The sequence below is a fragment of the Gopherus flavomarginatus genome, chromosome 1, assembly GCF_025201925.1.
Source record: "Gopherus flavomarginatus isolate rGopFla2 chromosome 1, rGopFla2.mat.asm, whole genome shotgun sequence".
Taxonomy (NCBI): domain Eukaryota; kingdom Metazoa; phylum Chordata; order Testudines; family Testudinidae; genus Gopherus; species Gopherus flavomarginatus.
In genome coordinates this window covers 212,822,972-212,845,491 of record NC_066617.1, presented here as the reverse complement: position 1 = coordinate 212,845,491, position 22,520 = coordinate 212,822,972, and the positions used below count along the sequence as shown (strand labels likewise).

Below are 22,520 nucleotides of genomic sequence, written 5' to 3'. Positions count from 1 at the left end.
GAACTTTAAATTCCTCTGTTTAAATGGTTCAGACAGTAGTGCTATTGAAACTTCTTAGAGTAGAGTGCCTCCAGTTAAAATGCGTCCTGAAATGGAGATCACTTATTCTGCATTGTTCTGAAAAGTATGCTGTGAACCAATTAGAGAGTGGGGGGTTTTAATTGAGAGAAAGGAGTTGATCAAGAAAACGAACACTGGCAAACATAGAAACCAGTGATCTTAAAATTACCGAATAACTGAATGAACCTTCGTCCTTAATATTGCCTAGACCGGAACAAAGACTGTCACTGCATCTAAGGAAGAACAAGTAAAGTTTTAGACAAATAGAAAGCTAGTAGCATTCTGGGTGAAGGGAGATTGAAAAGAGGAAATGAATTTAGCCTAGTTACGGTAGTGAGCATTATTTTCTTTTGCTACTAAATTTCTTTGCTGTCTTTTGAAAAAGGTAGTGATTGAAATGAATGTATTTATTAATTTCATTCTTGTTTCAGTCATTTTTCTCCAGTGACCTCAAATGGATCCTTTTACAGTCTGAAAAGAAAACTGAGGCTGATTCTCCTCTCAGTTGCAGTCCTTCATACCTTGTGTAACCTCACTGGTGTGAAATAGCTCTCAAATTACACCAGTGTAACTGAGAAGCGCATCAGGCCCAACACACTTAAACTCAGTGGCAGATTTAGAGTTAGTGGGGTCCTGTGCTTAGCTTCATTTTTGGGGCCCCTCCCTGGGACGCAGCCAAGAAAAAGAACATTCTCTCTTATTTCTGCCCCCCACGCCTGTTTTTCATTCTTTTTTCTTCATCCTCTTTCTATAAGTAATAGGAAGTAAATGAAAATAAAGTGAGGTACCTTGATTGTTTTTGTAGTCTAACTTGTTTTTCCACAGACCACTTGAGAATCACTGAGGGCCTTGGCGGGCCACTTAATGATCTTTCCAAATATTATTTTACCATTAGCTAACTATTGTAAAGTGATTTGGATAAGAGCGCTTTATAAAAAAAGAAAAAAAAGTAAAAAAACATTGGAGTGCGGGGTCTGGCCACGGCTTGGTGCAGGAGGGGGATCAAGGCTGTGGGTGCATGGTCTGGGAGGAAGTTAGGGTGCAGGAGCAGGCTGGGGGTTGTGGAGGGGTGCAGGAGTCAGGGCATGGTGTGGGGGGGGCTGAGTATGTGTGGGGGGTGCAGGAGGCAGGGAGGGCAGAGGGATGGGTGTGGGGGGGTGCAGGAGGCAGGGAGGGCAGGGGGATGGAGGTGTGTGTGAGGGGGTTACAGGAGTCAGTGAGGGCAGGGAGCTAGGGGTGCAGGAGCAGGTTGGGGTGCAGGGCTGGCCAGGAGTTACGGTGCGGAAGGGGGCTCAAGACTGGGGCAGGGGTTGGGTGTGGAGCACTTACCTGGGGCAGCTCCTATTTGGTGCGAGGAGTACAGGTGGGAATGTGGGGAGAGGTGTGCAGGAGCTCCCATTTGGTGCTCAGGATTGGGGATGGGGATGTGGAGGGGTGCAGGAGTCAGGGAGGGCAGGGGCAGGGACGTGTGAGGGGGTGCAGGAATCAGAGCTGGGGTACAGGGTCTGGGAGGGAGTTAGGGTGCAAGAGCGGGCTGGGGGTTGGAATGCAGGGTCTGGCCAGGAGTTAGGATGCAGGAGGGGGCTCAGGGTTGAAGCAGGAGGTTGCGCTGTGGAGCGCTTACCTGGGACGGCTCTCATTTGCTGCGAGGGGTGCAGGTGGGAATGTGGGGAGGGTGCAGAAATCCAGGCATGGAGCATTGGATATGTGTGTGGGGTGCAGGAATCAGGGAGGGCAGGGGATTAGGGATGTGAGAAGGGGGTGCAGGAGGGAGGGCAGGGGGCTGGGGTGGGATGTGAGGCCCCATGTTTGCTCTGCCCTGCCCCGATTCCATCCCCTTCCCCAAGGGCCTGCCCCCGCCTCTTCTCTGCCTCCTCCCCTAAGCGCGCTGTGATGGGGCAAGCTCTGGGGGCGGGGGGGAAAGGGTGGGAACGCCGCATGTTCTGAGGAGGTGGGAGGAGCTTGGCTGCTGGTGGGGGCGGAGTCTGCAGCAGGAGCCCCAGGAGCCCTCAGGACCAAGCTTCTGCCCCCGCAGCTGCCCGGCCCTGGGGCCCCGTATTGTTTGGGGAGGGGGGCTGTGCCAGGGCGCCCTGTGTTTTACCGTAAATGTGCCTCTGCTTAAACTTATATTTGTGGTACCTAACAAATCTCCATTAAAAGGGAAATGGGACTGGAGAGAGAGGAAGAGAGAGTTTCTCCCTGAGGATATGGTGGAAATGTGTTCCAGCTCATATTGGCACATCCACATTTACTTGGCAAAGATTTCTGCTAGACTAATGAGCGATGAGTTTAAGGTGACCATTGCCAGATTTAATTTCTCAATTGTGTGTGGAAATAATTAGATTCTCCCTCATTGAAGCAGTAAAAGTAATCACAGCAATAGCATATTGTTATAGTAGAACTTTAATGTAATAAAGATTTATTGATATTTGCCTTACTTTACTAGTAACTGATATGTCTTAGAAGAATAAAAAAAAAAAGAAAAAGATGCACACCTTAAGGTCAGGGAAAAACTGCAGAGACAGCTCCCTAAAAAATTGTTTTTTTTTCCTTCTATTATTCATTCAGACTCAGCCAGGCTACTGCTATAATGAGTTAGTAGCTAATTTTAAGTAGAATATGTGAATTGCCATAGTACTTTAAGAAGTAATAGCCTGCAGTGTTTGTTTTTAACTGGTCTCTTTGTTGCCTATAGTAAACAGGTGAACAGACAAAGAGGTTGACAGGTGAAAGAATTTATCTTTGTGTATTTAAAAAAAAACAAAACTGGCCTTAATTTTCAAAAGTGACTATTGATTTTGGGTGTCTTAATTTTTAGGTGCCCAGTTTGGGAAACCTTAAAAGGGCCTGATTTGGGAGGGTGGGTGCTCAGCATTTTCTGAAAACCTCGCTTCTTTAAGTTCCTCAAGTTTGGCACCTAAAATCATTAATACTCTCTGAAAATTTACATCCATAAGCATATGCCCCTCCCCCCCAATACAGTAGTTTAACTTCTTGCCTTGCCGTAACATTTAAAAAAAGATTTCCAGTGATGTAAGCTCACAGTCACAGTGGTTGCACAGAAGCTAGGCTGAGAATAATCTGACATGGCGACGTACTGCAATAGGCCATTGCACTGCCATTGGAAAGAAAGAGATTCACGACTGAGACAAGACTTTGCTTCTCAACCTGTTACAGTGGTGGCCAAACTGGCTCACGAGCCACGTGTGGCTCTTTTACCATTAAAGTGCAGCTTCCAAGCCCCCCACGTGCCCACCCTTCTCGTCCTACCAGACTGGGTGGGGAAGAGCTCAGGACCTCTACCTTGCAGTGAGGTAGGGGCTTCTTTCCAGCAGGAGGGAGCCTTGGGGCTTCAGACCTGCAGGGCGCACTTGCTGGGGCTCAAGGCTCCAGCAGGAGTGGGGCTGAAGCCCTGAGCCCTGGCTCCTGGCAGGTGTGCCCAAGCTCTCGAACTTCTGAAGATTGTCATATGTGGCTCGGCAGGCCAGTAAGTTTGGCCACCCCTGGCATATTAGCCATGAAGCAAGGCACTTGCAATGCCTGCTCTTTCAGGTTAAAGGTCTTTAACTTCAGATAGCTGGTCGCCAGGCTTACGGTTGTTCCTGATGTAAGTAACCTTGAAAACACTGGGTGAAATTCTGGCTCCATTCATGTCAATGGGAAAACTCCTATTGATTTCAATAGGGTCAGGATTTCCGCCAATAATTCTGGATCTGATCATATGGTTTCAGACTTATTCTTTGCCTGGTGCTGTGATATTGGAGCTAGAAATATAGTTACCTCTCCCCTCCACTGTTCCTCAAACTTTTGCAGTGTGCTACCTGCTAATAGTCCACCAGGATGCTGCTGTCTGTTCTTGCTGTGACTGCATTTTCTCGTGGTCCTCTGTGTATATCATTTGGGAAGTGCTTTGGGTCTCTTGGGGTGAAAAGTGCTGTCTGTATGTAAAATAATAATTATTCCTTCTGGTTATGGCATAACTCTTGATGCTTTGATGCACCAGCAACTCTGAAGGTCAGATATTAAAGGAATGTCCACAACATATACTGATTTTACAGTCTAATACAAATTTCAGATAAAATGAATACTTCCGTATGGAGCTACACATAGTCTACTTACATGAACCTCATCACAATAACATCTGAGTACTTTGCAGTCATTAATGAATTTTTATCATCACAACAGTCCTGTGAGGTAGGAAAGTATTACCTCCATTTTACAGACAGGGAGCAGAAGCACAAAGGGCACGAAGCAGGGGCGACTCTAGGTATTTTGCCCCCCCAAGCACAGCAGGCAGGCTGCCTTCGGCGGCACACCTGCCAGAGGTTGCCGAAGCCGCAGCACCAGCGGACCCTCCACAGGCAAGCCGGCGAAGGCAATCTGCCTGCTGCCCTCATGGCGACCGGCAGAACGCTGCCCATGGCTTGCTGCCCCAGGCATGCTCTTGGCGTGCTGGTGCCTGGAGCCGCCCCTGGCACGAAGCAATTTGCCCATACTCTCACAGGGAGTCTGTGGCTAAGCCAGGATTGAACTCAGATCTCGAGTCTGAAACTTATGCCCTATGTACTAGATCATTCTTCCTACCCTATGAGCTAAAAGGCCTGATTAATTTTATTGTACTTGCAAACAGAAGTCCAGAAAAAGCTATCTGCAAGCCAAATACAGTGTTACTTGACAGCTGTATATTTTCTAAGCAGCTGTATTTTTTAGCAATTAGACTTGGTTTATGTTCTGCAGTCTGATGTTAATTTCTCTTCCTCTTATCTAGTTTTACTGTTTAGTGCACAATGTACTCCTCTGGCCGTAGACACATATGTGGTTTACATATGATGACAGCTTTGGCTGATATTATTGCTATTTCTTCTGAAATTAAGGCAATGACGGGACTCATTTAGGGCCTCCAGTAGCACTACTAAAATCAGCTGGAATACAGTTGTCTTGTAGTGTCTTCAAATGGATGGAGCTTGATTTCAGGTTACCATGGAAACCCCTGTGGAGGCTGTACAAGTTGTCTTGCCTTGTTTATCCTGATTTAATAACAAGTGGACTTCTACAGCTTGAGACAATAAACAAGACATGTTCTTGGCAGGCTCATTAGAGCAGCTAATGCACCACTAATTTCTAAACTTGGCACCCCCCAAAAAGTGGCATATAGAAAAATATGGTCCAAATTGTGGTCTCTGTTGTGGCTTTTGTACTCTCAGCTATGTTTAGTGGGGGTAGAGGATGCAGTGGTGCGCTGCTCCAGCAGCAGGTGCTGGAGGTGTTCTGTTTGTGGCGGAGAGAAGTAGAGTGAATCGCTGCAAGGGTGGTGGGGGGAAACACTGATGCAGCAATTACTATCCTCCTGGAAAAGGTGCAGCATGTGATCCCCACAGTGCTGGCCACCAGCCACTACAGGGTGCAATAGGAAGCAAGCCTAGTGCCTTAGTCACGGGAGTGCTTCCACTGAAGTCTATGAGGCTGTTTGTGTGCAAGGAAGATGCTACTCAGCATGAGTAAGGCTTGGAGAATCAGACTCTGAAACAGTGTGTTCCATTTCCCTATTCTGCACCCTGTCTTGTTGGCAAGTTCAAGGAAGCATTTGAGACATAAGCCTAAAAAAATACACAGGGCCAATTTCACAGTTTTCTCCAAAATGGGCTCTCTCGAGTGTGAACCACACAGTTAAGTGAGGAGCTGGAGGTAAGGCACAAAAGTTGTTCCCCATTCCTCAGGTGGTTTCTCGTGCATGCACCTATGCACAGCCCCTGGCTTGAATTTGGCTCTTAAGAAATAGATGAGTGAAGGTAAGAGAGAGAGAGAGAGGGAGGGAGAGCGCGCAAGCGGGATGAGCACTGACGCAGTGAATGGTTTGAGAAATAGAACAATTTAAGGTAAAGTGAGAAGCATTGGAAGAAGAAGATCTCATTTTATGACACCTATCTCTCATTCTCAGTGTGCAGAGTAGTAAAATAGAAATAAATGAGCTCTCCAATTTTCAGTGCAGGATATTAGAAAAAAATGAGAAATTCAAGTTACAGAAAAGATAGTGGGAAATTTTTCAATCCCTTTTTATCCCCATAATTAAAAAAAAGTGTGCCTTCTAATATTGTAGAGTGTTTAAGGCAGAATTACATAATGCTCTTGTCTAATGCATCCCAGATTTGCACCGGGAGCTGACCTAAGGAGCTGGGTTTAACATTTTGCTGTCTTCTCCCTGACTTATATTTTAGAAGGGGATTGCTTTTCTTTTCTTTACAGGTCCATTGCACATTGTGAAAAGAAACCATGTCTCTTTAAACTGTCTGAAATTAACACTGAGGCTGTATTCACTTTTGCCGCTTTCCTCTGCATATTGGGAAAAAGCTAGAGAAGCCCATTTGGTTTCTAACTATACTGTGGGTGGTGGGGCTGCTATAAAGTAGAGTGTGGGAAGAGAGGGGCAGGCTGCAGAGGGAGAATTCGTTTCCTCTCCATGCACAGACATGGGGCCCTAAGCTGAGAATGTATAGCTCTATAGCAGTGGTCCCCAACCTTTCAGTGTGGGCGGGTGCTGGACGACTAGCCGCCGAAATGCCACTGAGGAGCACAGCCACTGGACAAGCAGCCCCCAAAATGCCGCCGACAAGTGGCAATGCCAAGAAGCGTTGCCGCTGAAATGCTGCCGAGAAGCAGCGTCATCAAGAGGCGTTGCCGCCAAGAAGCAGCAGCGTTTCGGCGGCGACGCTTCTTGGCATTGCCACTTGTTGGCGGCATTTTGGTAGCTGCTTGTCCATTGGCTGCACTTCTCTGTGGTGGGGTGCAGTAGGCAGGCACACATAGGTGCCCTGGTGGGCACCATGGCGCCCACGGGCACCGCGTTGGGGACCACTGCTCTATAGTATATGTCAAGGGAGGGGAAAAGATAAAGAAATGGGCAAAAGAGGAGATGAAGTGCAAATGGGGGGGGGTCTATTTTTGATCCATTCAGGAAGGCAATCGTCCACCAATCTGCTGCTTGAAGTTGTAGCATATTCCCTTTTATTTCCTATGTTGTGGTTATATGCAAAGGCACAATGAAGGGGGAGGGAAAGGCAGAGTGCCCAGATCCCCCACCCTTGGCCATAGACACTATGTATTCCGGTGCACTCTGCACCCTGAGCTCTGCATCTGAGGGTGCCCTTTGCTCCCTGAGCTTCTGAGATACAAGCCCAGAGTGGGGCAAACATGGGACTATAAAGGGATGGGACCAGGGAAACCTCCTCCCCAACAGGCCGCTGCCTGGGGGTCCCAGTGCCAGTGCCCAGTAGTAGTGCTAGGCCTGAACTGGGCGGCGGGGGGGAGTGCTTCCTCTGAATTGGCAAGTGCCAGGCCTGGGTGGGAGTGCTCAACAGTGAATCAGTGCAGTGGGGAGTTCAGGGCTTGGAGCCAGGGCAGAGCCAGAGCCAGGTGATGCTGGGAGCTAAACAGCAGGTCCTCCTGTATAGCGGTGCCCCCCACAGGCAGCAGGAGCTGGACACAAGTAGTGGAGAGGTGAGAATGGCGCAGCCTCTGTGGGGAGTCAACTTCTGCTCCCCTGGGACTCCTCACGCTGCCCCTAATGTCTCCTAGTTTTCCCCCACTGCACGCCAGCACACTATCCCCCACCTTTGCCTCCCCATGTCTCTCTCTGCCCCTCCCCACCTGCAGCCTTCTCTGTCTTCTGAGACTCAGCTCCCTTGGGGCACTGTACACCTTTTTGTGGTGACTTCTGCTACTTGGCAGATAACCTGAATTCCCTCCTTAGGAAACCTCAGGTTGCACCCCTGTTTACATGACATGAAGGATCTTCACCCCAACTTCAAGAGAGAGCTTAAACCAGTCATCTCTGCTCACTCTCTCATTAGGTGTTAAATGTTTGTAAACTTGAAATTCTTGGCATTGTGTCTGTTCCACCGGTGAGCTCTCTGCCCATCGTCAGCGAGCCAGCCCTGACCCAGAGGGTCTCTGGCCCTTGCCCAGTTTCTGCCAGCTGTCTGACTGAGGCATGCTGCAGGACTGGGGAGTGGAAGGAGAAGGTGGGATGGGATTGTCTGACTAACTTGAAAAAGAGAATGTGGAAGCAGTATGGAACTTCTTAGAGGTGTTTGGCTCACCTCTAGGTGACAACGGCAGGGCTACCCAAACCCAAAAGGAAAGGATGCAACCTGGTAGTCCAGCACCAATAATATAAAGGACTCTTGGCAACCGCTGCTACTTGAATGTCCAGAAACTGCTGAGCATCCAAAAATCCCTCACTTGTGAATCTCAGTAACCAAAGATGGGCATAGCTCCATGCAATCATGTCAGCTACCAGGGGTGCCACCAGAATTTTCTTGAGGAGGAGGCCTAAAGCTTTCTATCCTCTGTCCTGCACTCAGCCACAAGCTCTCTCCCCTGCACTCAGCCACAAGCTCCTAGCCTCAAACACTCCCTCCTCTGCTTTTCCCCACACTCAGCCCTGAGCTGTCCACCTACTACTCCCCATATCCACTCCTGAGCGCTCACACTACCTTTATATCCAGACTCTCACTCTCCTCTGCACCCAGCTGTGCACACACTTTCCCTCCCCCCACTGCCACCCACCCAGCTCCAAGCTTTCCCCATTGCACCCAGCCCCAGGATCTCCCCATCCCACACCCAACCCCATGCTCTTCCCCCACATCACATCTGAGCTCTCCTCTCTGTCCCCACTCCACAACTAGTCCTGAGCTGTTACTCAGAGAGGTGGTCAGGCTGAAGAGCACTATCCCCACCACCAAGATTGGATGTTTTTCTGAAAGATCTGCTCTAGGAATTATTTTGGTGACATTCTGTGGCCTGTGCTATACAGGAGATAAAGCTAGATGATCCAAATGGTACCTTCTGGCCTTTGAATCCAGGAATAACCAGGGGCCAGGCAGTTCTGGGAGCCCCAGACTGCATCCTATTTCTGCTTCCCCATGAAGCACCAAAAGCTCAAAACTAGTCACCCCACCCTCCTGTGACTGGGGGTTCCCAGTGTCCCCTGCTCAGCTTGTCCCTGGGGACTGGGGATGCCCAGTGCCCATGGGCACCAGATGAACTGCAAAGATTTTTTGGTGGGAGGAGGGAGGCAGGTGCATGGGGTCACAGTGTCACCCAAATTTCACCCAGTAACTCCCCTTCTTCCTGTCCTGTTGGAGAGGCAGCCAGGTCAAATCTGAATGGTGTTGTGACCTTGCGCACGGAGTTGTAGCGCTGTCTGGCTACCCCTCTGTTATGATGAAGGGGCAGCCAGGCCAAATCTCCAGCTCTGGTCAGGGGCCAAGCGGGGGCCTCTTCCACTCTTGGGGAGCCCCTGGCTGCTGCTATAAACTCTGCTGTTTATCCAACTTTTTCCCATGCCCTATTGGCATTGCCTTGGCTTTATGTGAATTTTGTCTCAGCCAGCTAGCTCTCATCTATGTCACTGTTTCCATGAAACATGGATGCAGGGCAGCCCATACTGCCTCATGAAACCATCTAATGGACTCAAATATACATTGACACATGCTTTAAAAATAGTGAAACTTATATATGTAACTTGTAAGACTGTAACGCAAAGGCATAACATTAAACGAGATTAAATGAGTTACAGTTCCTCAGCAACACTTACCCATCTTCTCTACTGAACAGAAGGTTAATATTTGTTCCCCCATATTGATTTGATGCTGTCACACAATTAGCCCACAAAATTACAGCAGCCAACCCACTCTAACTATAATTCTTCCTAACTAGCCATTGCTTTTATCTTACAGATACCACATAACCACATAGAAAGTCCTAATATTTCAAGTCTTTGTAGGCATAAATGTGTAACTATTACAACTTTTAGATACATGATGGCTGCACAGTACTTCAAATACCAAGGCCAAAGTGTTTGAGTACTATGATGTCACAGAGTAACGTAAGAACACAGCACACATTTTTTTTCTTCTCAGAACTATGACTACAGGATAAATCTCCAAAAAAAGAATTATTGATACTTTTTTTTTATTTTTTTAATGTCATCGTGTGTAGGTTAATTCCCTCTTCCTTTCATGAATGTAAAAAATCCACTTCTGATAACCCAGAAGCCATTATCAATTTAACTGAACAGCTCTCTCCCTTGATACAAAAAATATTTACACAGAGGAAGATTCAGTTTGTTTCCAACTCTACACTGTATTTTCTGTATCTCTGTTGGGGAGAAAGAAAGCGTTTGGCTTTTTTAAAATATGGAGCTCCTAATAAAACGCTTTTTAAGCGTTTTTAAAATATGGAGCTCCTAATAAAATGAAAATGTTCTTTGGAATCTCTGACATGCAGAAATGCTGTGCATGGTTTATAAAAAAAAATCAAATGTTGCGAGAAACAGAGAGGTCTGGAAGATGTTTGTTGCTCTGGCATATGTCTTAGTTTGAAAAATTTTAAGTATTAATAGAAAGAGAATGGAAGAATTAACTGCACCCTGTGATCTGCTAGTAATCCAACAATTCTTATGGAAGAAAGAAATTGTAGTAATCTCATATTTCATATATACAACAACAGAGCATTTTACCTTTCTCAGTTTCTGAGAATGATTGATTTTTTTTCCTTATGAATATTTTTCCTACCTATGTAATAAAGGATCATCTGCACAAGAGCTATAGGGATTACTCCATTTTGTCTTCAGAACAAATGCAAACACACAGTTATGCTGTCCACAGCCTGAATGATATATGATCTGGCCTTCTGAGGTAGGGGGTGTGTGTGTGTGTGTGTGTGTGTGTGTGTGTGTGTAAAAGCAGTGTTTTTTAAATCACATCTCTAAGGAGTATGATCGGCATGAATATTAAATTACTGTTCCTTACTGCAGGGTATCTTATTGGAAAGCTAAGACTGTCTTTCCGATACAAAGCTGTATGCCAAATTGGCCTAAGGAACAATGGATAATCTGGTTTGACAAACTCGTGATTGTTTTTTACCATCTTGGTTCATGTTCTTAAAAGAAAGAGGATTGCTATCCTATTGGTTTTTCTGTGTCTCTGATCTCCATCATGTGCTTTCATAATTAGATCATCTGGAAGAGAAAATAATTGATCTTGCAAAGCATCCACATTCAGCCAATTCGATTGCCATGGCCAAAACCTGCTGCATTAAAATAAATCCCTACATCAAATATAACTGTTTACTTCTGACTATGGACGGGAGGTAGTGGCCGGGAGTGAGACAGAGATTTGATGGGAGAGAGAAGAAATAGGAAAGTCTGCTTTCCTGAGATGTCATTCTATATATCATTATCATATATTATTTGTAGCACCTAGTGGCTACAGCCAACACTGGGGACCTGTCTCTTTAGGCACTGTTCAAACACATAGAAGGAAACAGTACCTGCACTGAATAGCTGATATTTTGTTGTCTAAACTCTTAATAAGTTTTTAAAACCTTGGAGAATGAAGCTTGAGTCTTTGGGATTTTCTTTCTCCCAGTGTTTTTTACACAGAGCACTCAATGTTAAGCAGATGATTCTGTAGTGAAAATGCATTTCACATTTAATAGAGTCCTAAAGCTTGCGGGCCTTTTCAAGGCTTCTAGAAACAGTATGGAAGATTCTGACCACACAGTTTTGTTGTTTTTTAAAAAAGCTCTTCTTGTTCTGTATAGGTCTTATACTTTAAAATGATGGTGTCTCTTTTTCCTGTAGGTATGTCAGCAGCAAAAGTGCTGGCTGAATCTGGGCTTAATGTTGTGGTTCTAGAGGCCCGTGACAGAGTTGGAGGAAGGACTTTCACGGTTAGGGTAAGTGCTTTTTGACAGCAGTAACACTTGATTTTGTGGGTGCATAGTGTCACTTCTGCCATTGCCAAGAAATGGGTTAAGGATGGGAAGAGGTTCTGAATAATGTGGATCTTTAAAATGGGTATAAATGTAGAGGTTGCTTATTAAAAACTATATCCCATTTTAATTACGTGTTATGTACAGTGGTTGCCAATGTGCTTAACATATATCAGACACTGAATTTGAAAATACTCCCTTCCTCCTTCACATACAAGTTAGACTTCTGTCCATTGCAGAGGAGAGTCCAAATCATTATTCCTTTATATACATGTGCCAGTGGAAGGAAGTTGCCAGGCCAATACAGTAATAGCTAGTTCTCACTGGGTATTGTTATGATGTCAGAAAATACAGGGTTGCTATAGATGCTGTACACAGCCAGGATCATATTGTAGAAAGATGTATGTTTGGAAGAACCAAAGGTGGTGTTTTAGGGCAAATGGGCACTCTTTCTACATGAGTACAATCCACTAGAAGATGTAAACTTTCACAGATCTGTGACAAGAATCAGTCAAGGCTCTTGAATATTAATGTGACATAAGGCTCTTCATTAAAGCTCAGAGCTTTCTTTTAATGCCATTTCCCAGTAAGGCTGTCTGGAACAAAACTATTATAGAAACGTACTCTACTTTGTTTCCCAACTACACTGGTTGCCATTAACAAAATAAGCGTTTACCTGAGATACCACACTGCAATATACAAAAATTGCAGCTATTTCTCAATCTAAATATAGAGAGGTGCTTAATTATGTCAGACACTGCTGTGTGGTAACTGGGGATAAATATTAGTATTCAATAGCAACCATTGTACTAGAAACCCCAGCACATAAACTACATCCTTCTATGACATTAAAAATACTTCATTTAAAACACTTGCTATAAACAAAATCAAACAGAATTATTGCCTTGGGAAATCGCCTGCTAACAATAGTATGTGTCTCTTACTTTTTGCTTTTTTCCCAAGTGTATCTGATGATGTGCAAAGTTCAGCCTGCAGCTCCTTCACTGCCAGGCACTAATGCAGCAGTGTTACATGTTCACACTGTATTATAGCCCAGTCAGGGGTGAAAGTAATTTAAAGGACTTGCCGGTACTCCAGAGTCCTGCGAAGGGGAGGGGCCTCAACCGGAAGAGGCGTGACCTCTATCGGAAGAGGTGTGGGCCTTTAAATCCTGGGACTTTTAAATCAGGATTTAAAGGGCTCAGGAATTCAGTTGAAGCTAAGGGTTGGGCCCTTTAAATCACCCCAGAGCTGGCAGCTGGGAGCCCTGGGGTTTGGGCAGGGGTGAAAGTAATTTACATTTCTTACCCATATGGTCCAATCGCAAGCAACCCACCTCTCCTACGTACTTCATGGATCCCTCCCATTGCATGACATAGAGAAAATAAAGTTACTATTACTACTACCAGTACTGTCTGTAATAAAACTTTACTATTGGAATAAGCCTGAAAAAGTGAAAACTCACTGTCACATTTTTCTCCGTGTCTTCCCTCCTCCTCCAGCCAGGCTGCGGACACCAGGCTCCGTGCTTTCTCCCTGCCTGGCACTGAGCAACAGCTGCAGAGGCTTCCCTCTAGCTTGCAGCAGGGAGCAGGGAGACTGGCTGAGGGAGGAAGAAGTCTGCCTCCTGCAGAAGAACAGTTTAAACTCAGCTGTTCCCTGTGCGGTTCAGTAACATTTCAAAGAGGATCTGCAAGCAGTTTGGACATCATAACCATGCTCCTCTGCTGGGGAGGGAATGGGATAGATTTGAACTTGGAAATGGTTCCTGATTTTGATTGTGTCTTTTGTGTATAGGAGATCCCCTCATCCCGGGGGCAGAAAAGAACTGCCCCTGCCATGGTCACACACACCCTCCTCCACCCCCCCAACAGCAACTGGGAGTGAAATTAACAAGGATGCCAGAAACGTCTTCTAACCCTGGGGGCTGAACTGCACAGGGAACAGCTGAGTTTAAACTGTTCTTATGCAGGCAGCAGCAGCAGGCATCTCAGCCAGTGTCCCTACTGCAAGCTAAAGCCTAGAGGAGAACCGCTGCCTGGGCGGAAGTGGGGGCGGGGAGGGGAATGCAGAACCTTGTCTGCAGCCTGGCTGGAGGAGGGAGAAGGAGGAGATAAGAAACCAATGTAACAGTGAGTTTTCCCCTTCCACCTGCTTTTAGCTCTGGATTTAAGCTGTGCAGCCAAATGCTTGTATTTGTTGTGTATATTAGTATTGGAGAGAGATCCCCTCATCCCTGGAGGCAGACACTCCCCCCAGCTACTGTGAGTGAAATTAACAAGGATGCCAGAAACCACTCCTAACCACGAGGGCTGAACCACTCAGAGAACAGCTGAGTTTAAACTATTCTTACGCAGGGGGCAGGCTTCTCCCTCCCTCAGCCAGTCTCCTTTTCTTACCAGTCCTCCGTACCGGCCCGTACCGGCTTACTTTCACCTCTGAGCCCAGTCCTGTGGTGCTGGAGAAGGGATTATTGTTTTCAAATACTCCCGATGAGGTGCTCAGATACAACAGAGCTTGAGGCCGTGTAAGTATCTAGATAGAGACGGCAAGCTTTGCTAACAGATCGATTTTCAGATTGTAAGTATTAATAGAGGAAACCTTCTGCAAGGATTGGGGGAGCCTCTTTTTCAGTACAGAAACACAGTACAATATGGATTCTGAAAAGGTAGGGATAGGTTATTTTTTTTATGGCCATTTATTTAGATTTTAACATGGCATCTCATATGCTAAGAACCTCAAATGATTAAAAAGACAATAGGGAAAACTATACTGAAATACTGAAAATAATAATTATCAAACTGTCATGACAGCATTACCATGAGCTCACAGTTCGTCACTGTGTAATAGTCCTCTATGTCTCTCATAATCCTCATCATCAGAACTATGTGCTTGATTCTACTCATTGACATTTGGGCACGACTGTGTTAAGGCCTGGAGAATTCTAATTTGCAGTGTTTGACACTCACTTTGCACCAGTTTTGCACAAGTGTAAATAACTACATAATGTGGACTGCAGTGGAGAATCAGGCACTAACTTTCTTTGCTGTGGCAGGAAATGAACAGTGAGACAATAGGGCCTCTTGAATTCTGTTGTTAAAGGACTCGATCCTGCACCTGCTTGAGTCATTGGAGTTTTGTCGTTGACAACAATGGGTGTAGGACAGAGGTCATTGTAGAGATTTTGAAATATCTAAGGCCACCTTCCAGTTCCTAGAGCTTTCTGTTGCAGGCCATCCTCTAGCCTTTCTAATTCTTGCAATTTTTCTTTTGACAGAACAAACAAGTTATCTATGTAGACGTTGGTGGCGCATATATAGGACCTACACAAAACCGAATCCTCCGATTGGCCAAGGAACTGGGTATAGAGACGTATAAAGTCAATGTAGCAGAACGTTTTATCCATTATGTGAAGGTAAGATTTAAATCTTCTTTTCTGCACGCAGCTAATGAGAATGTTAAACTTTGAAAAGTACTGGCATTTGTGAAAAGAGCCCTGTCTAAAGTGCCTCTTTGGTAGTTCGGTATGCATTTATCTGTAGTAGATATTGCTTTTCCATTTTGATTTATTGGCAATTGAAACAAAGATTTTCTTTTTAAGTGTAAAAATGTAATAAGAAAAGCAAAAAAGGAGTTTGAAGAACAGCTAGCCAAAAACTCCAAAGTAATAACAAAATGTTTAAGTACATCAGAAGCAGGAAGCCTGCTAAACAACTAGTGGGGCCCCTGGAAGATCCAGATACAAAAGGAGCGCTTAAAGACAATAAAGTCATTGTGGAGAAACTAAATGAATTCTTTGCTTCAGTTTTCACAGCTGAGGATGTTAGGGAGATTCCCAAACCTGAGCCATCCTTTGTAGGTGACAAATCTGAAAAATTGTCACAGATTGAGGTGTCACTAGAGGAGGTTTTGGAATTTAATTAATAAACTTAACAGTAACAAGTCACTGGGACCAGATGGCATTCACCCAAGAGTTCTGAAAGAACTCAAATGTGAAATTGTGGAACTAACGACTATGGTACTTTAAATCAGCTTTGGTACCCAGTGACTAGAAGATAGCTAATGTAATGCCAATATTTAAAAAGGGCTCTAGAGGTGATCCCAGAAATTACAGACCAGTAAGTCTAACGTCAGTACTGGGCAAATTAGTTGAAATAATAATAAAGAATAAAATTGTCAGACACGTTGAAGAAAATAAATTGCTGGGCAAAAGTCAACATGGTTTCTGTAAAGGGAAACCATGTCTTACTAATCTATTAGAGTTCTTTGAAGGGGTCAGCAAACATGGACAAGGGGATCCAGTGGACAAAGTGTACTTAGATTTTCAGAAAACCTTTAACAAGGTCCCTCACCAAAGGCTCTTACGTAAATTAAGTTGTCATGGGATAAGAGGGAAGATCCTTTCACGGATTGAGAACTGGTTAAAAGACAGGGAACAAAGGGTAGGAATAAATGGTAAATTTTCAGAATGGAGAGGGGTAACTGGTGGTGCCCCCCAAGGGTCAGTCCTAGGACCAATCCTATTCAACTTATTCATAAATGATCTGGAGAAAGGGGTAAACAGTGAAGTAGCAAAGTTTGCAGATGATACTAAACTGCTCAAGATAGTTAAGACCAAAGCAGACTATGAAGAACTTCAAAAAGATCTCACAAAACTAAGTAATTGGGCAACAAAATGGCAAATGAAATTTAATGTGGATAAATGTAAAGACATGTACATTGGAAAAAAACAGCCCCAACTATACATACAATATGATGGGGACTAATTTAGCGACAACTAATCAGGAAAGAGATCTTGGAGTCTTCATAGATAGTTCTCTGAAGACGTCCATGCAGTGTGCAGCAGCAGTCAAAAAAGCAAACAGGATGTTGGGAATCATTAAAAAAGGGATAGAGAATAAGACTGAGAATGTATTATTGCCCTTATATAAATCCATGGTATGCCCACATCTTGAATACTGCGTACAGATGTGGTGGTCTCATCTCAAAAAAGCTATACTGGCATTAGAAAAGGTTCAGAGAAGGGCAACTAAAATGATTAGGGGTTTGGAATGGGTCCCATATAGGAAGAGATTAAAGAGGCTAGGACTTTTCAGCTTGAAAAAAAGGAGACTAAGGGGGGATATGATAAAGGTATATAAAATCATGAGTGGTGTGAGAAAGTGAATAACGAAAAGTTATTTACTTATTCCTATAATATAAGAATTAGGGGCCACCAAATGAAATTAATGGGCAGCAGGTTTTAAACAAATAAAAGGAAGTTAACCTGTGGAACTCCTTGCCTTAGGAGGTTGTGAAGGCTAGGACAATAACAGGGTTTAAAAGAGAACTAGATAAATTCATGGAGGTCAAATCTATTAATGGCTATTAGCCAGGATGGGTAAGGAATGGTGTCCCTAGTCTCTGTCAGAAGGTGGAGATGGATGGCAAGAGAGAGATCACTTATGTTCTTAATTTATGTAAAATATATTCAGTCCACAGGTGCTGGGGGGAGCAAAAGGCCGTTACCATCCTCCCCCTTTAAACAAGGGGTACCATGCTCCCCCACACACACTTTAGAGAACTTGACCTCAGCAAGGGCTCAGGGGCTCCACCAACCCCTTTTGTCTCCTGACTGGAGATGGGTGCAGTAATGGCAGCATCCCCTCCTCTGTTATCATGATAGAGGGATGGCCATGCCAAATTTGAGTGGCATTTCTACCCCATGTTTCCTCCTCACTTTTGCAGTCCTTCCAGCACCCATGATTCAGTCAGACTTGCAATTTTAAGACGGGACACATTTTGTACTTAATTATTTTTGAAAATATGCTTTGTAGAGCTTCAATATTTCTGAATGGCTCTCCAGTCTTTTGCATCCTGCTTTCAGAAACTCTTGTGAATCTAATCAGAAGCATTTATAGCATCTGTAAGCAGCATTATATGAAAGTTCTTTACTCTTTAATTTTTTATTTTCTGATATGACCTTGTAAAGTGGGGGGGGGGAATGCCCATATAGGTTTTGAGCCCCACAAAGAGTAAATGCCAAACAGAGATACTTCTCTGGCAACAATTTACATTTTTAACTATGTCCACATCTAAAAAAAATGACAGTTCTCATGCCTGCTTGGCCACACTACCTACTTTTTTTATTTCCTTGAAATTCTGCATAAATTCTTCCCTTTAAATGAAGTGACACCAAGATAATGACTGATCAGTTCTGCAGGTTGCCTGCTGCTTGGGCAAGTGGCCATTTTCATTGAACAAACAGCAGTTTTATGCAATGTTATTTCTTCCTCGCTGAAGAAAAACACAGAACAGCTGCATATTGGAAGTGGGCCTTGAGAAACAGAGTTTCTGGTATGAAATGCCTGGAAAACCCAGTCATGGAAGCACAAAAACAGTTTTGTGTTTTAAATTATTTAAATTATTTTTAAAACACATTTTATTTTTCTAATGACACTCAAAATATGCCATGTAAGTATTTTCAGAAATGTAAATGATTTGCCTAACACTGTTATATAAATAAAATCGTATAAAGAACATGTAGGATAATACCAGATATAACATGCTTGTCACAGTAACAAGGCTAACTGCACTTCTGACCACTTCTGATCTCTTTGAGCTCACCTTCTCTCAGGTCTCAAGTCTCTAGCCATCACCTCTCTTGGGGTGGAATCATGTGATTCATTCATTCTCAGATCAGGCCTTTGCTGTAGTCCTCAGTGATCCACCATGATTAATTCAGGAGGCCTGACTTAGGTTCACATCCTGCAATTCTGTTCCCCCCGGGAGCAGTGACCATAGTAAACAATGACCAGATAGCTTCCTTAAAGCAAAATATTATCTATTTAGAACCAAAGCATTTAAGAGAAAACAGATCTTAAAAACTATAAAACATACTACCTGTATGTCTAGCCTACAAGGCATTTACTATCTTTCACAAGGAGATGCTGGTGGTTCTAAGCTTCCTAAAGGTCTCCTGAGACTTCTAGGGTTAGCATAATTTGTTCCCTTAACTCTCAATCCATTTCTTTCCCCCTGCTACATGAAGAGTCTCCTTTAAAAGCTGCTTAGTCACTGTGATCACCCCATGTCCCGGAGATCAAGTCAGCTTTTAAATGTTTGTAGCTCTTTGATCTAATAATTCCTAGTCTTGGCAGTAAAAGGCTTGAAACTTTGTTGGAGGCAGGATTCAAAGTCCTTGAAGTAGATAGCTTTGCCCATTGCCTTGCAAGTGTGTGCTGGGGTGTTCATATCTTGGGCCATTGTCTTCTTCCTATTTGTTTTCCCCCCATCCCCACTTAAGCTAGCTCAGTACATTCATACAGGAAAGTCTTAACCCAATTGCACAATAACTTCCCCTCACTGAGCAAGTCACATACAGTGTTCCTAAAACTGTCATTTCAATATTCTTAGATTAAATACTGTAGGAACAGATATGTAATATAGCATTATTACATCTCAATATTCCTAGGTTATTACATAGCAGCTCCACTTCTGTTACAATGCTTACATAATAAATTGACCAGATTTTCAGCCTCTGTCAGCCTTTGGTGTCGCTCCACTGACTTCACTCAAGCTATGCTGATTGCGCTACTTGAGCATCTAGCCTACTGTATTTAATTTAAACTCAAATATGGGCTCCTTTGCTTCTTAAATGGCCCTGCCTGTCCTCTGTGTGCTAAGAGCCTCTAATCGGATACATGAATTCAGACCTTAAATCCATTTTGACACTGTAGATCCAGATTTTTGTCCCGGGTTTCATTATCCGTGCTTTAGCTGATGACCGTGCTTCTCCCATAAGCTTCCTTTGTTGTAGAAGTGTGTTCCTGAATAAGAAGCAGAATTACAAGCTTGTCAACTATCCTACATCATGTGGGCTAGTCCTGGAGTTGGCCTTGCAGTCCTGCTGAGCTACCTTTCTGCTGTTTGTGGGGCTCCTGAAATCTCAGAACAGAGCAACAGAAAGCAGATTAAGCTCTTAACATACTGACTGCCTTAGGTGCTAAATAAAAAAAGCCTCCCTTTCTCCAGTAAGATTGTTCTTCTTTCCAGCCCCTGGAATAGCAATCAGAAGCTGCTTCTTTTCTCTATCAGCGGTTCCCCTTCCTCTTCGTCCTCCTTTAGTGTATCACCGTTCGGTGTTGCAATGTAGCACAAAGATCCCACCATCACTGGTTGTCTCATGTAACCTTGAGTTTATCTACACTGGGAGCTGGGAGTGTGATTCCCAGCTCAAGGAGACGTACTTGTGCTAGCTCTCATCGAGCTAGTGTGCTAACAATAGACCGTAGCAGTGGCTGTGAGAGTGGCAAGATGGGCTAGTTACCCCAAGTACATACCATGAATTTCTGACAGGCACGTAATCAGGGTGGCTAGCCCCTCCTGCCACTTGCACTGCGGTGGTTACATTCTTTTTTTTTAGTGTACTAGCTCAGTGACTGCTAGTGCAAGTATGTCTCCTCGAGCTGGGAATTGTACCCCAAGCTCCAAGAGTTGACACATCAATCTCAGATATCCCCTTTGTCTTTGTGGGAGGCACATAAACACTAGGACAGAACCTGACAGCATGGTCTATTTCTCTCTCCCTCCCCGTAATTCCAGCCCTCAACTGTTTGCTTTTTTCCCCTGGGACTCCATTAATCTCTTTCTTCATTCCCTTGGGATTTTGTGTTATATCACATTCTCAGTTGGCAACTACACTCTCTCCCTTTGAATTAATTCTCAAGATCCACTTCTACTGTGATGCATACAAGAAGTTAGCTACCTAATATTGACTAGGTTGAGGGGCATTCAGGGCAATCTCTCTCTCTCTCTATATATATATAGTTTGTATGTTTTATCTCTTCCTCCCATTCATATGTTTCTTGGCTTCTTAAATTATGAGCTCTTCAGGGTAGGGGTTGAGTCTTCATGAGTGTAGAGTTGGTCAGCAGACTATTTGATACATGGGATTATGGGCATGAAATGCCTTTATTCATCTAGAAAATATTTGCTATGTAAATTTCCAGGTTAATTAATTGTCAGTTGTGGGTTTGCTACCGAGTTCCATGTTTGAACGGAAAGCACTCAGAGGAAAAATGGAAAACATTTCTCTTTAACTATAATATAGTATCTCTCTCAGCTAAGGGTTATCATACTGTTTGTTTAGCTGTGGTTAAACAGAAAGGTCCATTCCCAAGTGCTTGTCTCTGAAGTTCACATTCCAGCTGTGCTGAGATCAGAGAGGGGAATGGACAGATTGTTCAAGAAGCCCAAGCCAGCTTTAGACTTTTCTGTGACAGTTTCAACCATTCATGCCTACCACAGATTCACAGAGATTTTTTATTCAGTAGTTTCCCACATGAGTCAGGAGGCTTTGCTCTAGGATAACGCTTGGAATCATTTAATTTAGAAGCAAGGGAATTTAGCTAGGAAGCAACTAAAGGGATTTAAAGTACTCCAAGATATTCTGTGAACTTCTCATTGGGGAAGGAATTTTTCAAGTGTATTATACTAATTGCACTTTTAAAGAACCATGAGCTTTCACTGGTAGATTGATTTCCTTTGCAGCCATGGTGTACCTGAAAAATCCAAATCCAAACCTGCTGTCTGTCTTTTCCCATTTTTTTTGTTCTCCCTTTTTCTATAGAAAGAACACCACTTGTTACCATGTCAACCACCAAAAGCTAGTTCATATCCTGAAACACTACATATATTTGCTTTTGGCATGTAGATTTTGCTTAGCTGCTAGGCTATCTTTCCAGCAAGCTTGTTCTTTATTTATTGTCCCCCATGGCCATTAAGAGTGTTTTAGGAATGAGGGGGAATAAGGGAACTTCTTCCTTCACAGATTTGGTTAACAGTGTTGGGGTCTTTTTTCATCTGATATCTGTTACTTTCCTCGAAAGTCCCATTATCCTCTGTTTTCACTTTCATGTCAGTTGAACAAGAGCCTCTAGAAATCATAGCTGTTGGTGCCTTGCTGTGGTGTTAAATGAAGCTCCTCTTACAAAATGTGCAACCTATTTGTGTCTGTCTGCAGCATTCACACTGATATACAAAATCAGGGATTTATTTTTTTTTAATTTTGGTTGTGCTGCATTTACTCAGCATTTTCAAGGCATATGAACTTCTGGCAAATGGCAATCATTTGTATGTAAAGCGTGGTGTCTTATATAGAGCTTTTTCCTCCACACTAAGGATACGTCTATACTGCAGCTGGGAGCATGCTAGTACGCAGACACACACTAGCTCTGCTCAAGCTAGCACATTTAAAAATAGCGGTGTAGCTAGGGGTAGCATGGCTGGCAGCTCAGGCTAGCTGCCTGAATACAAACCCTCCCAGACCTTTTGGGTACATACTTCGGTAGCTAGCCCAAACTGCCCCTAGCTACTTTTTAGTGCAGTAGCTCAAGCAGAACTAGCATGTCTGTTTCCATACACGAGGACGCATGCTACCGGTGTGGATGTACCTTAAGAATAAAAGATGAAAGTGCAGCCAGCGAGGGTGTGAGCAAGTCGGTGTAGAGATTTGTGAACTGCAGAATCAGCTCCAATAAGGGGAACAACAGACATTCTAAATCTGAATGTCCTTGTCCTTTATGCACGAGCACTTGGGAAGAAGGGCATGATGGCATAAGGATCTACCTCTCAATTCCCAACTGTTTGCGTTGTGCAAGGCCCAAGGACAGTCTCAGTCCCTGCATTCAGGGGAGCACAGGGGC

The 22,520-nt window shown here is 44.1% G+C and overlaps 1 protein-coding gene across 1 annotated transcript in view; it reads left to right on the top strand.

Moving 5' to 3' along the window:
* MAOA (monoamine oxidase A) overlaps positions 1-22,520 on the top strand; it is a 51,641-nt gene that overhangs the window by 7,427 nt on the left and 21,694 nt on the right. The window contains exons 2-3 of the mRNA XM_050936607.1: positions 11,705-11,799; positions 15,113-15,250. Coding sequence (XP_050792564.1) covers positions 11,705-11,799; positions 15,113-15,250 — 233 coding nt within the window. The remainder of the gene's footprint in view (positions 1-11,704; positions 11,800-15,112; positions 15,251-22,520) is intronic.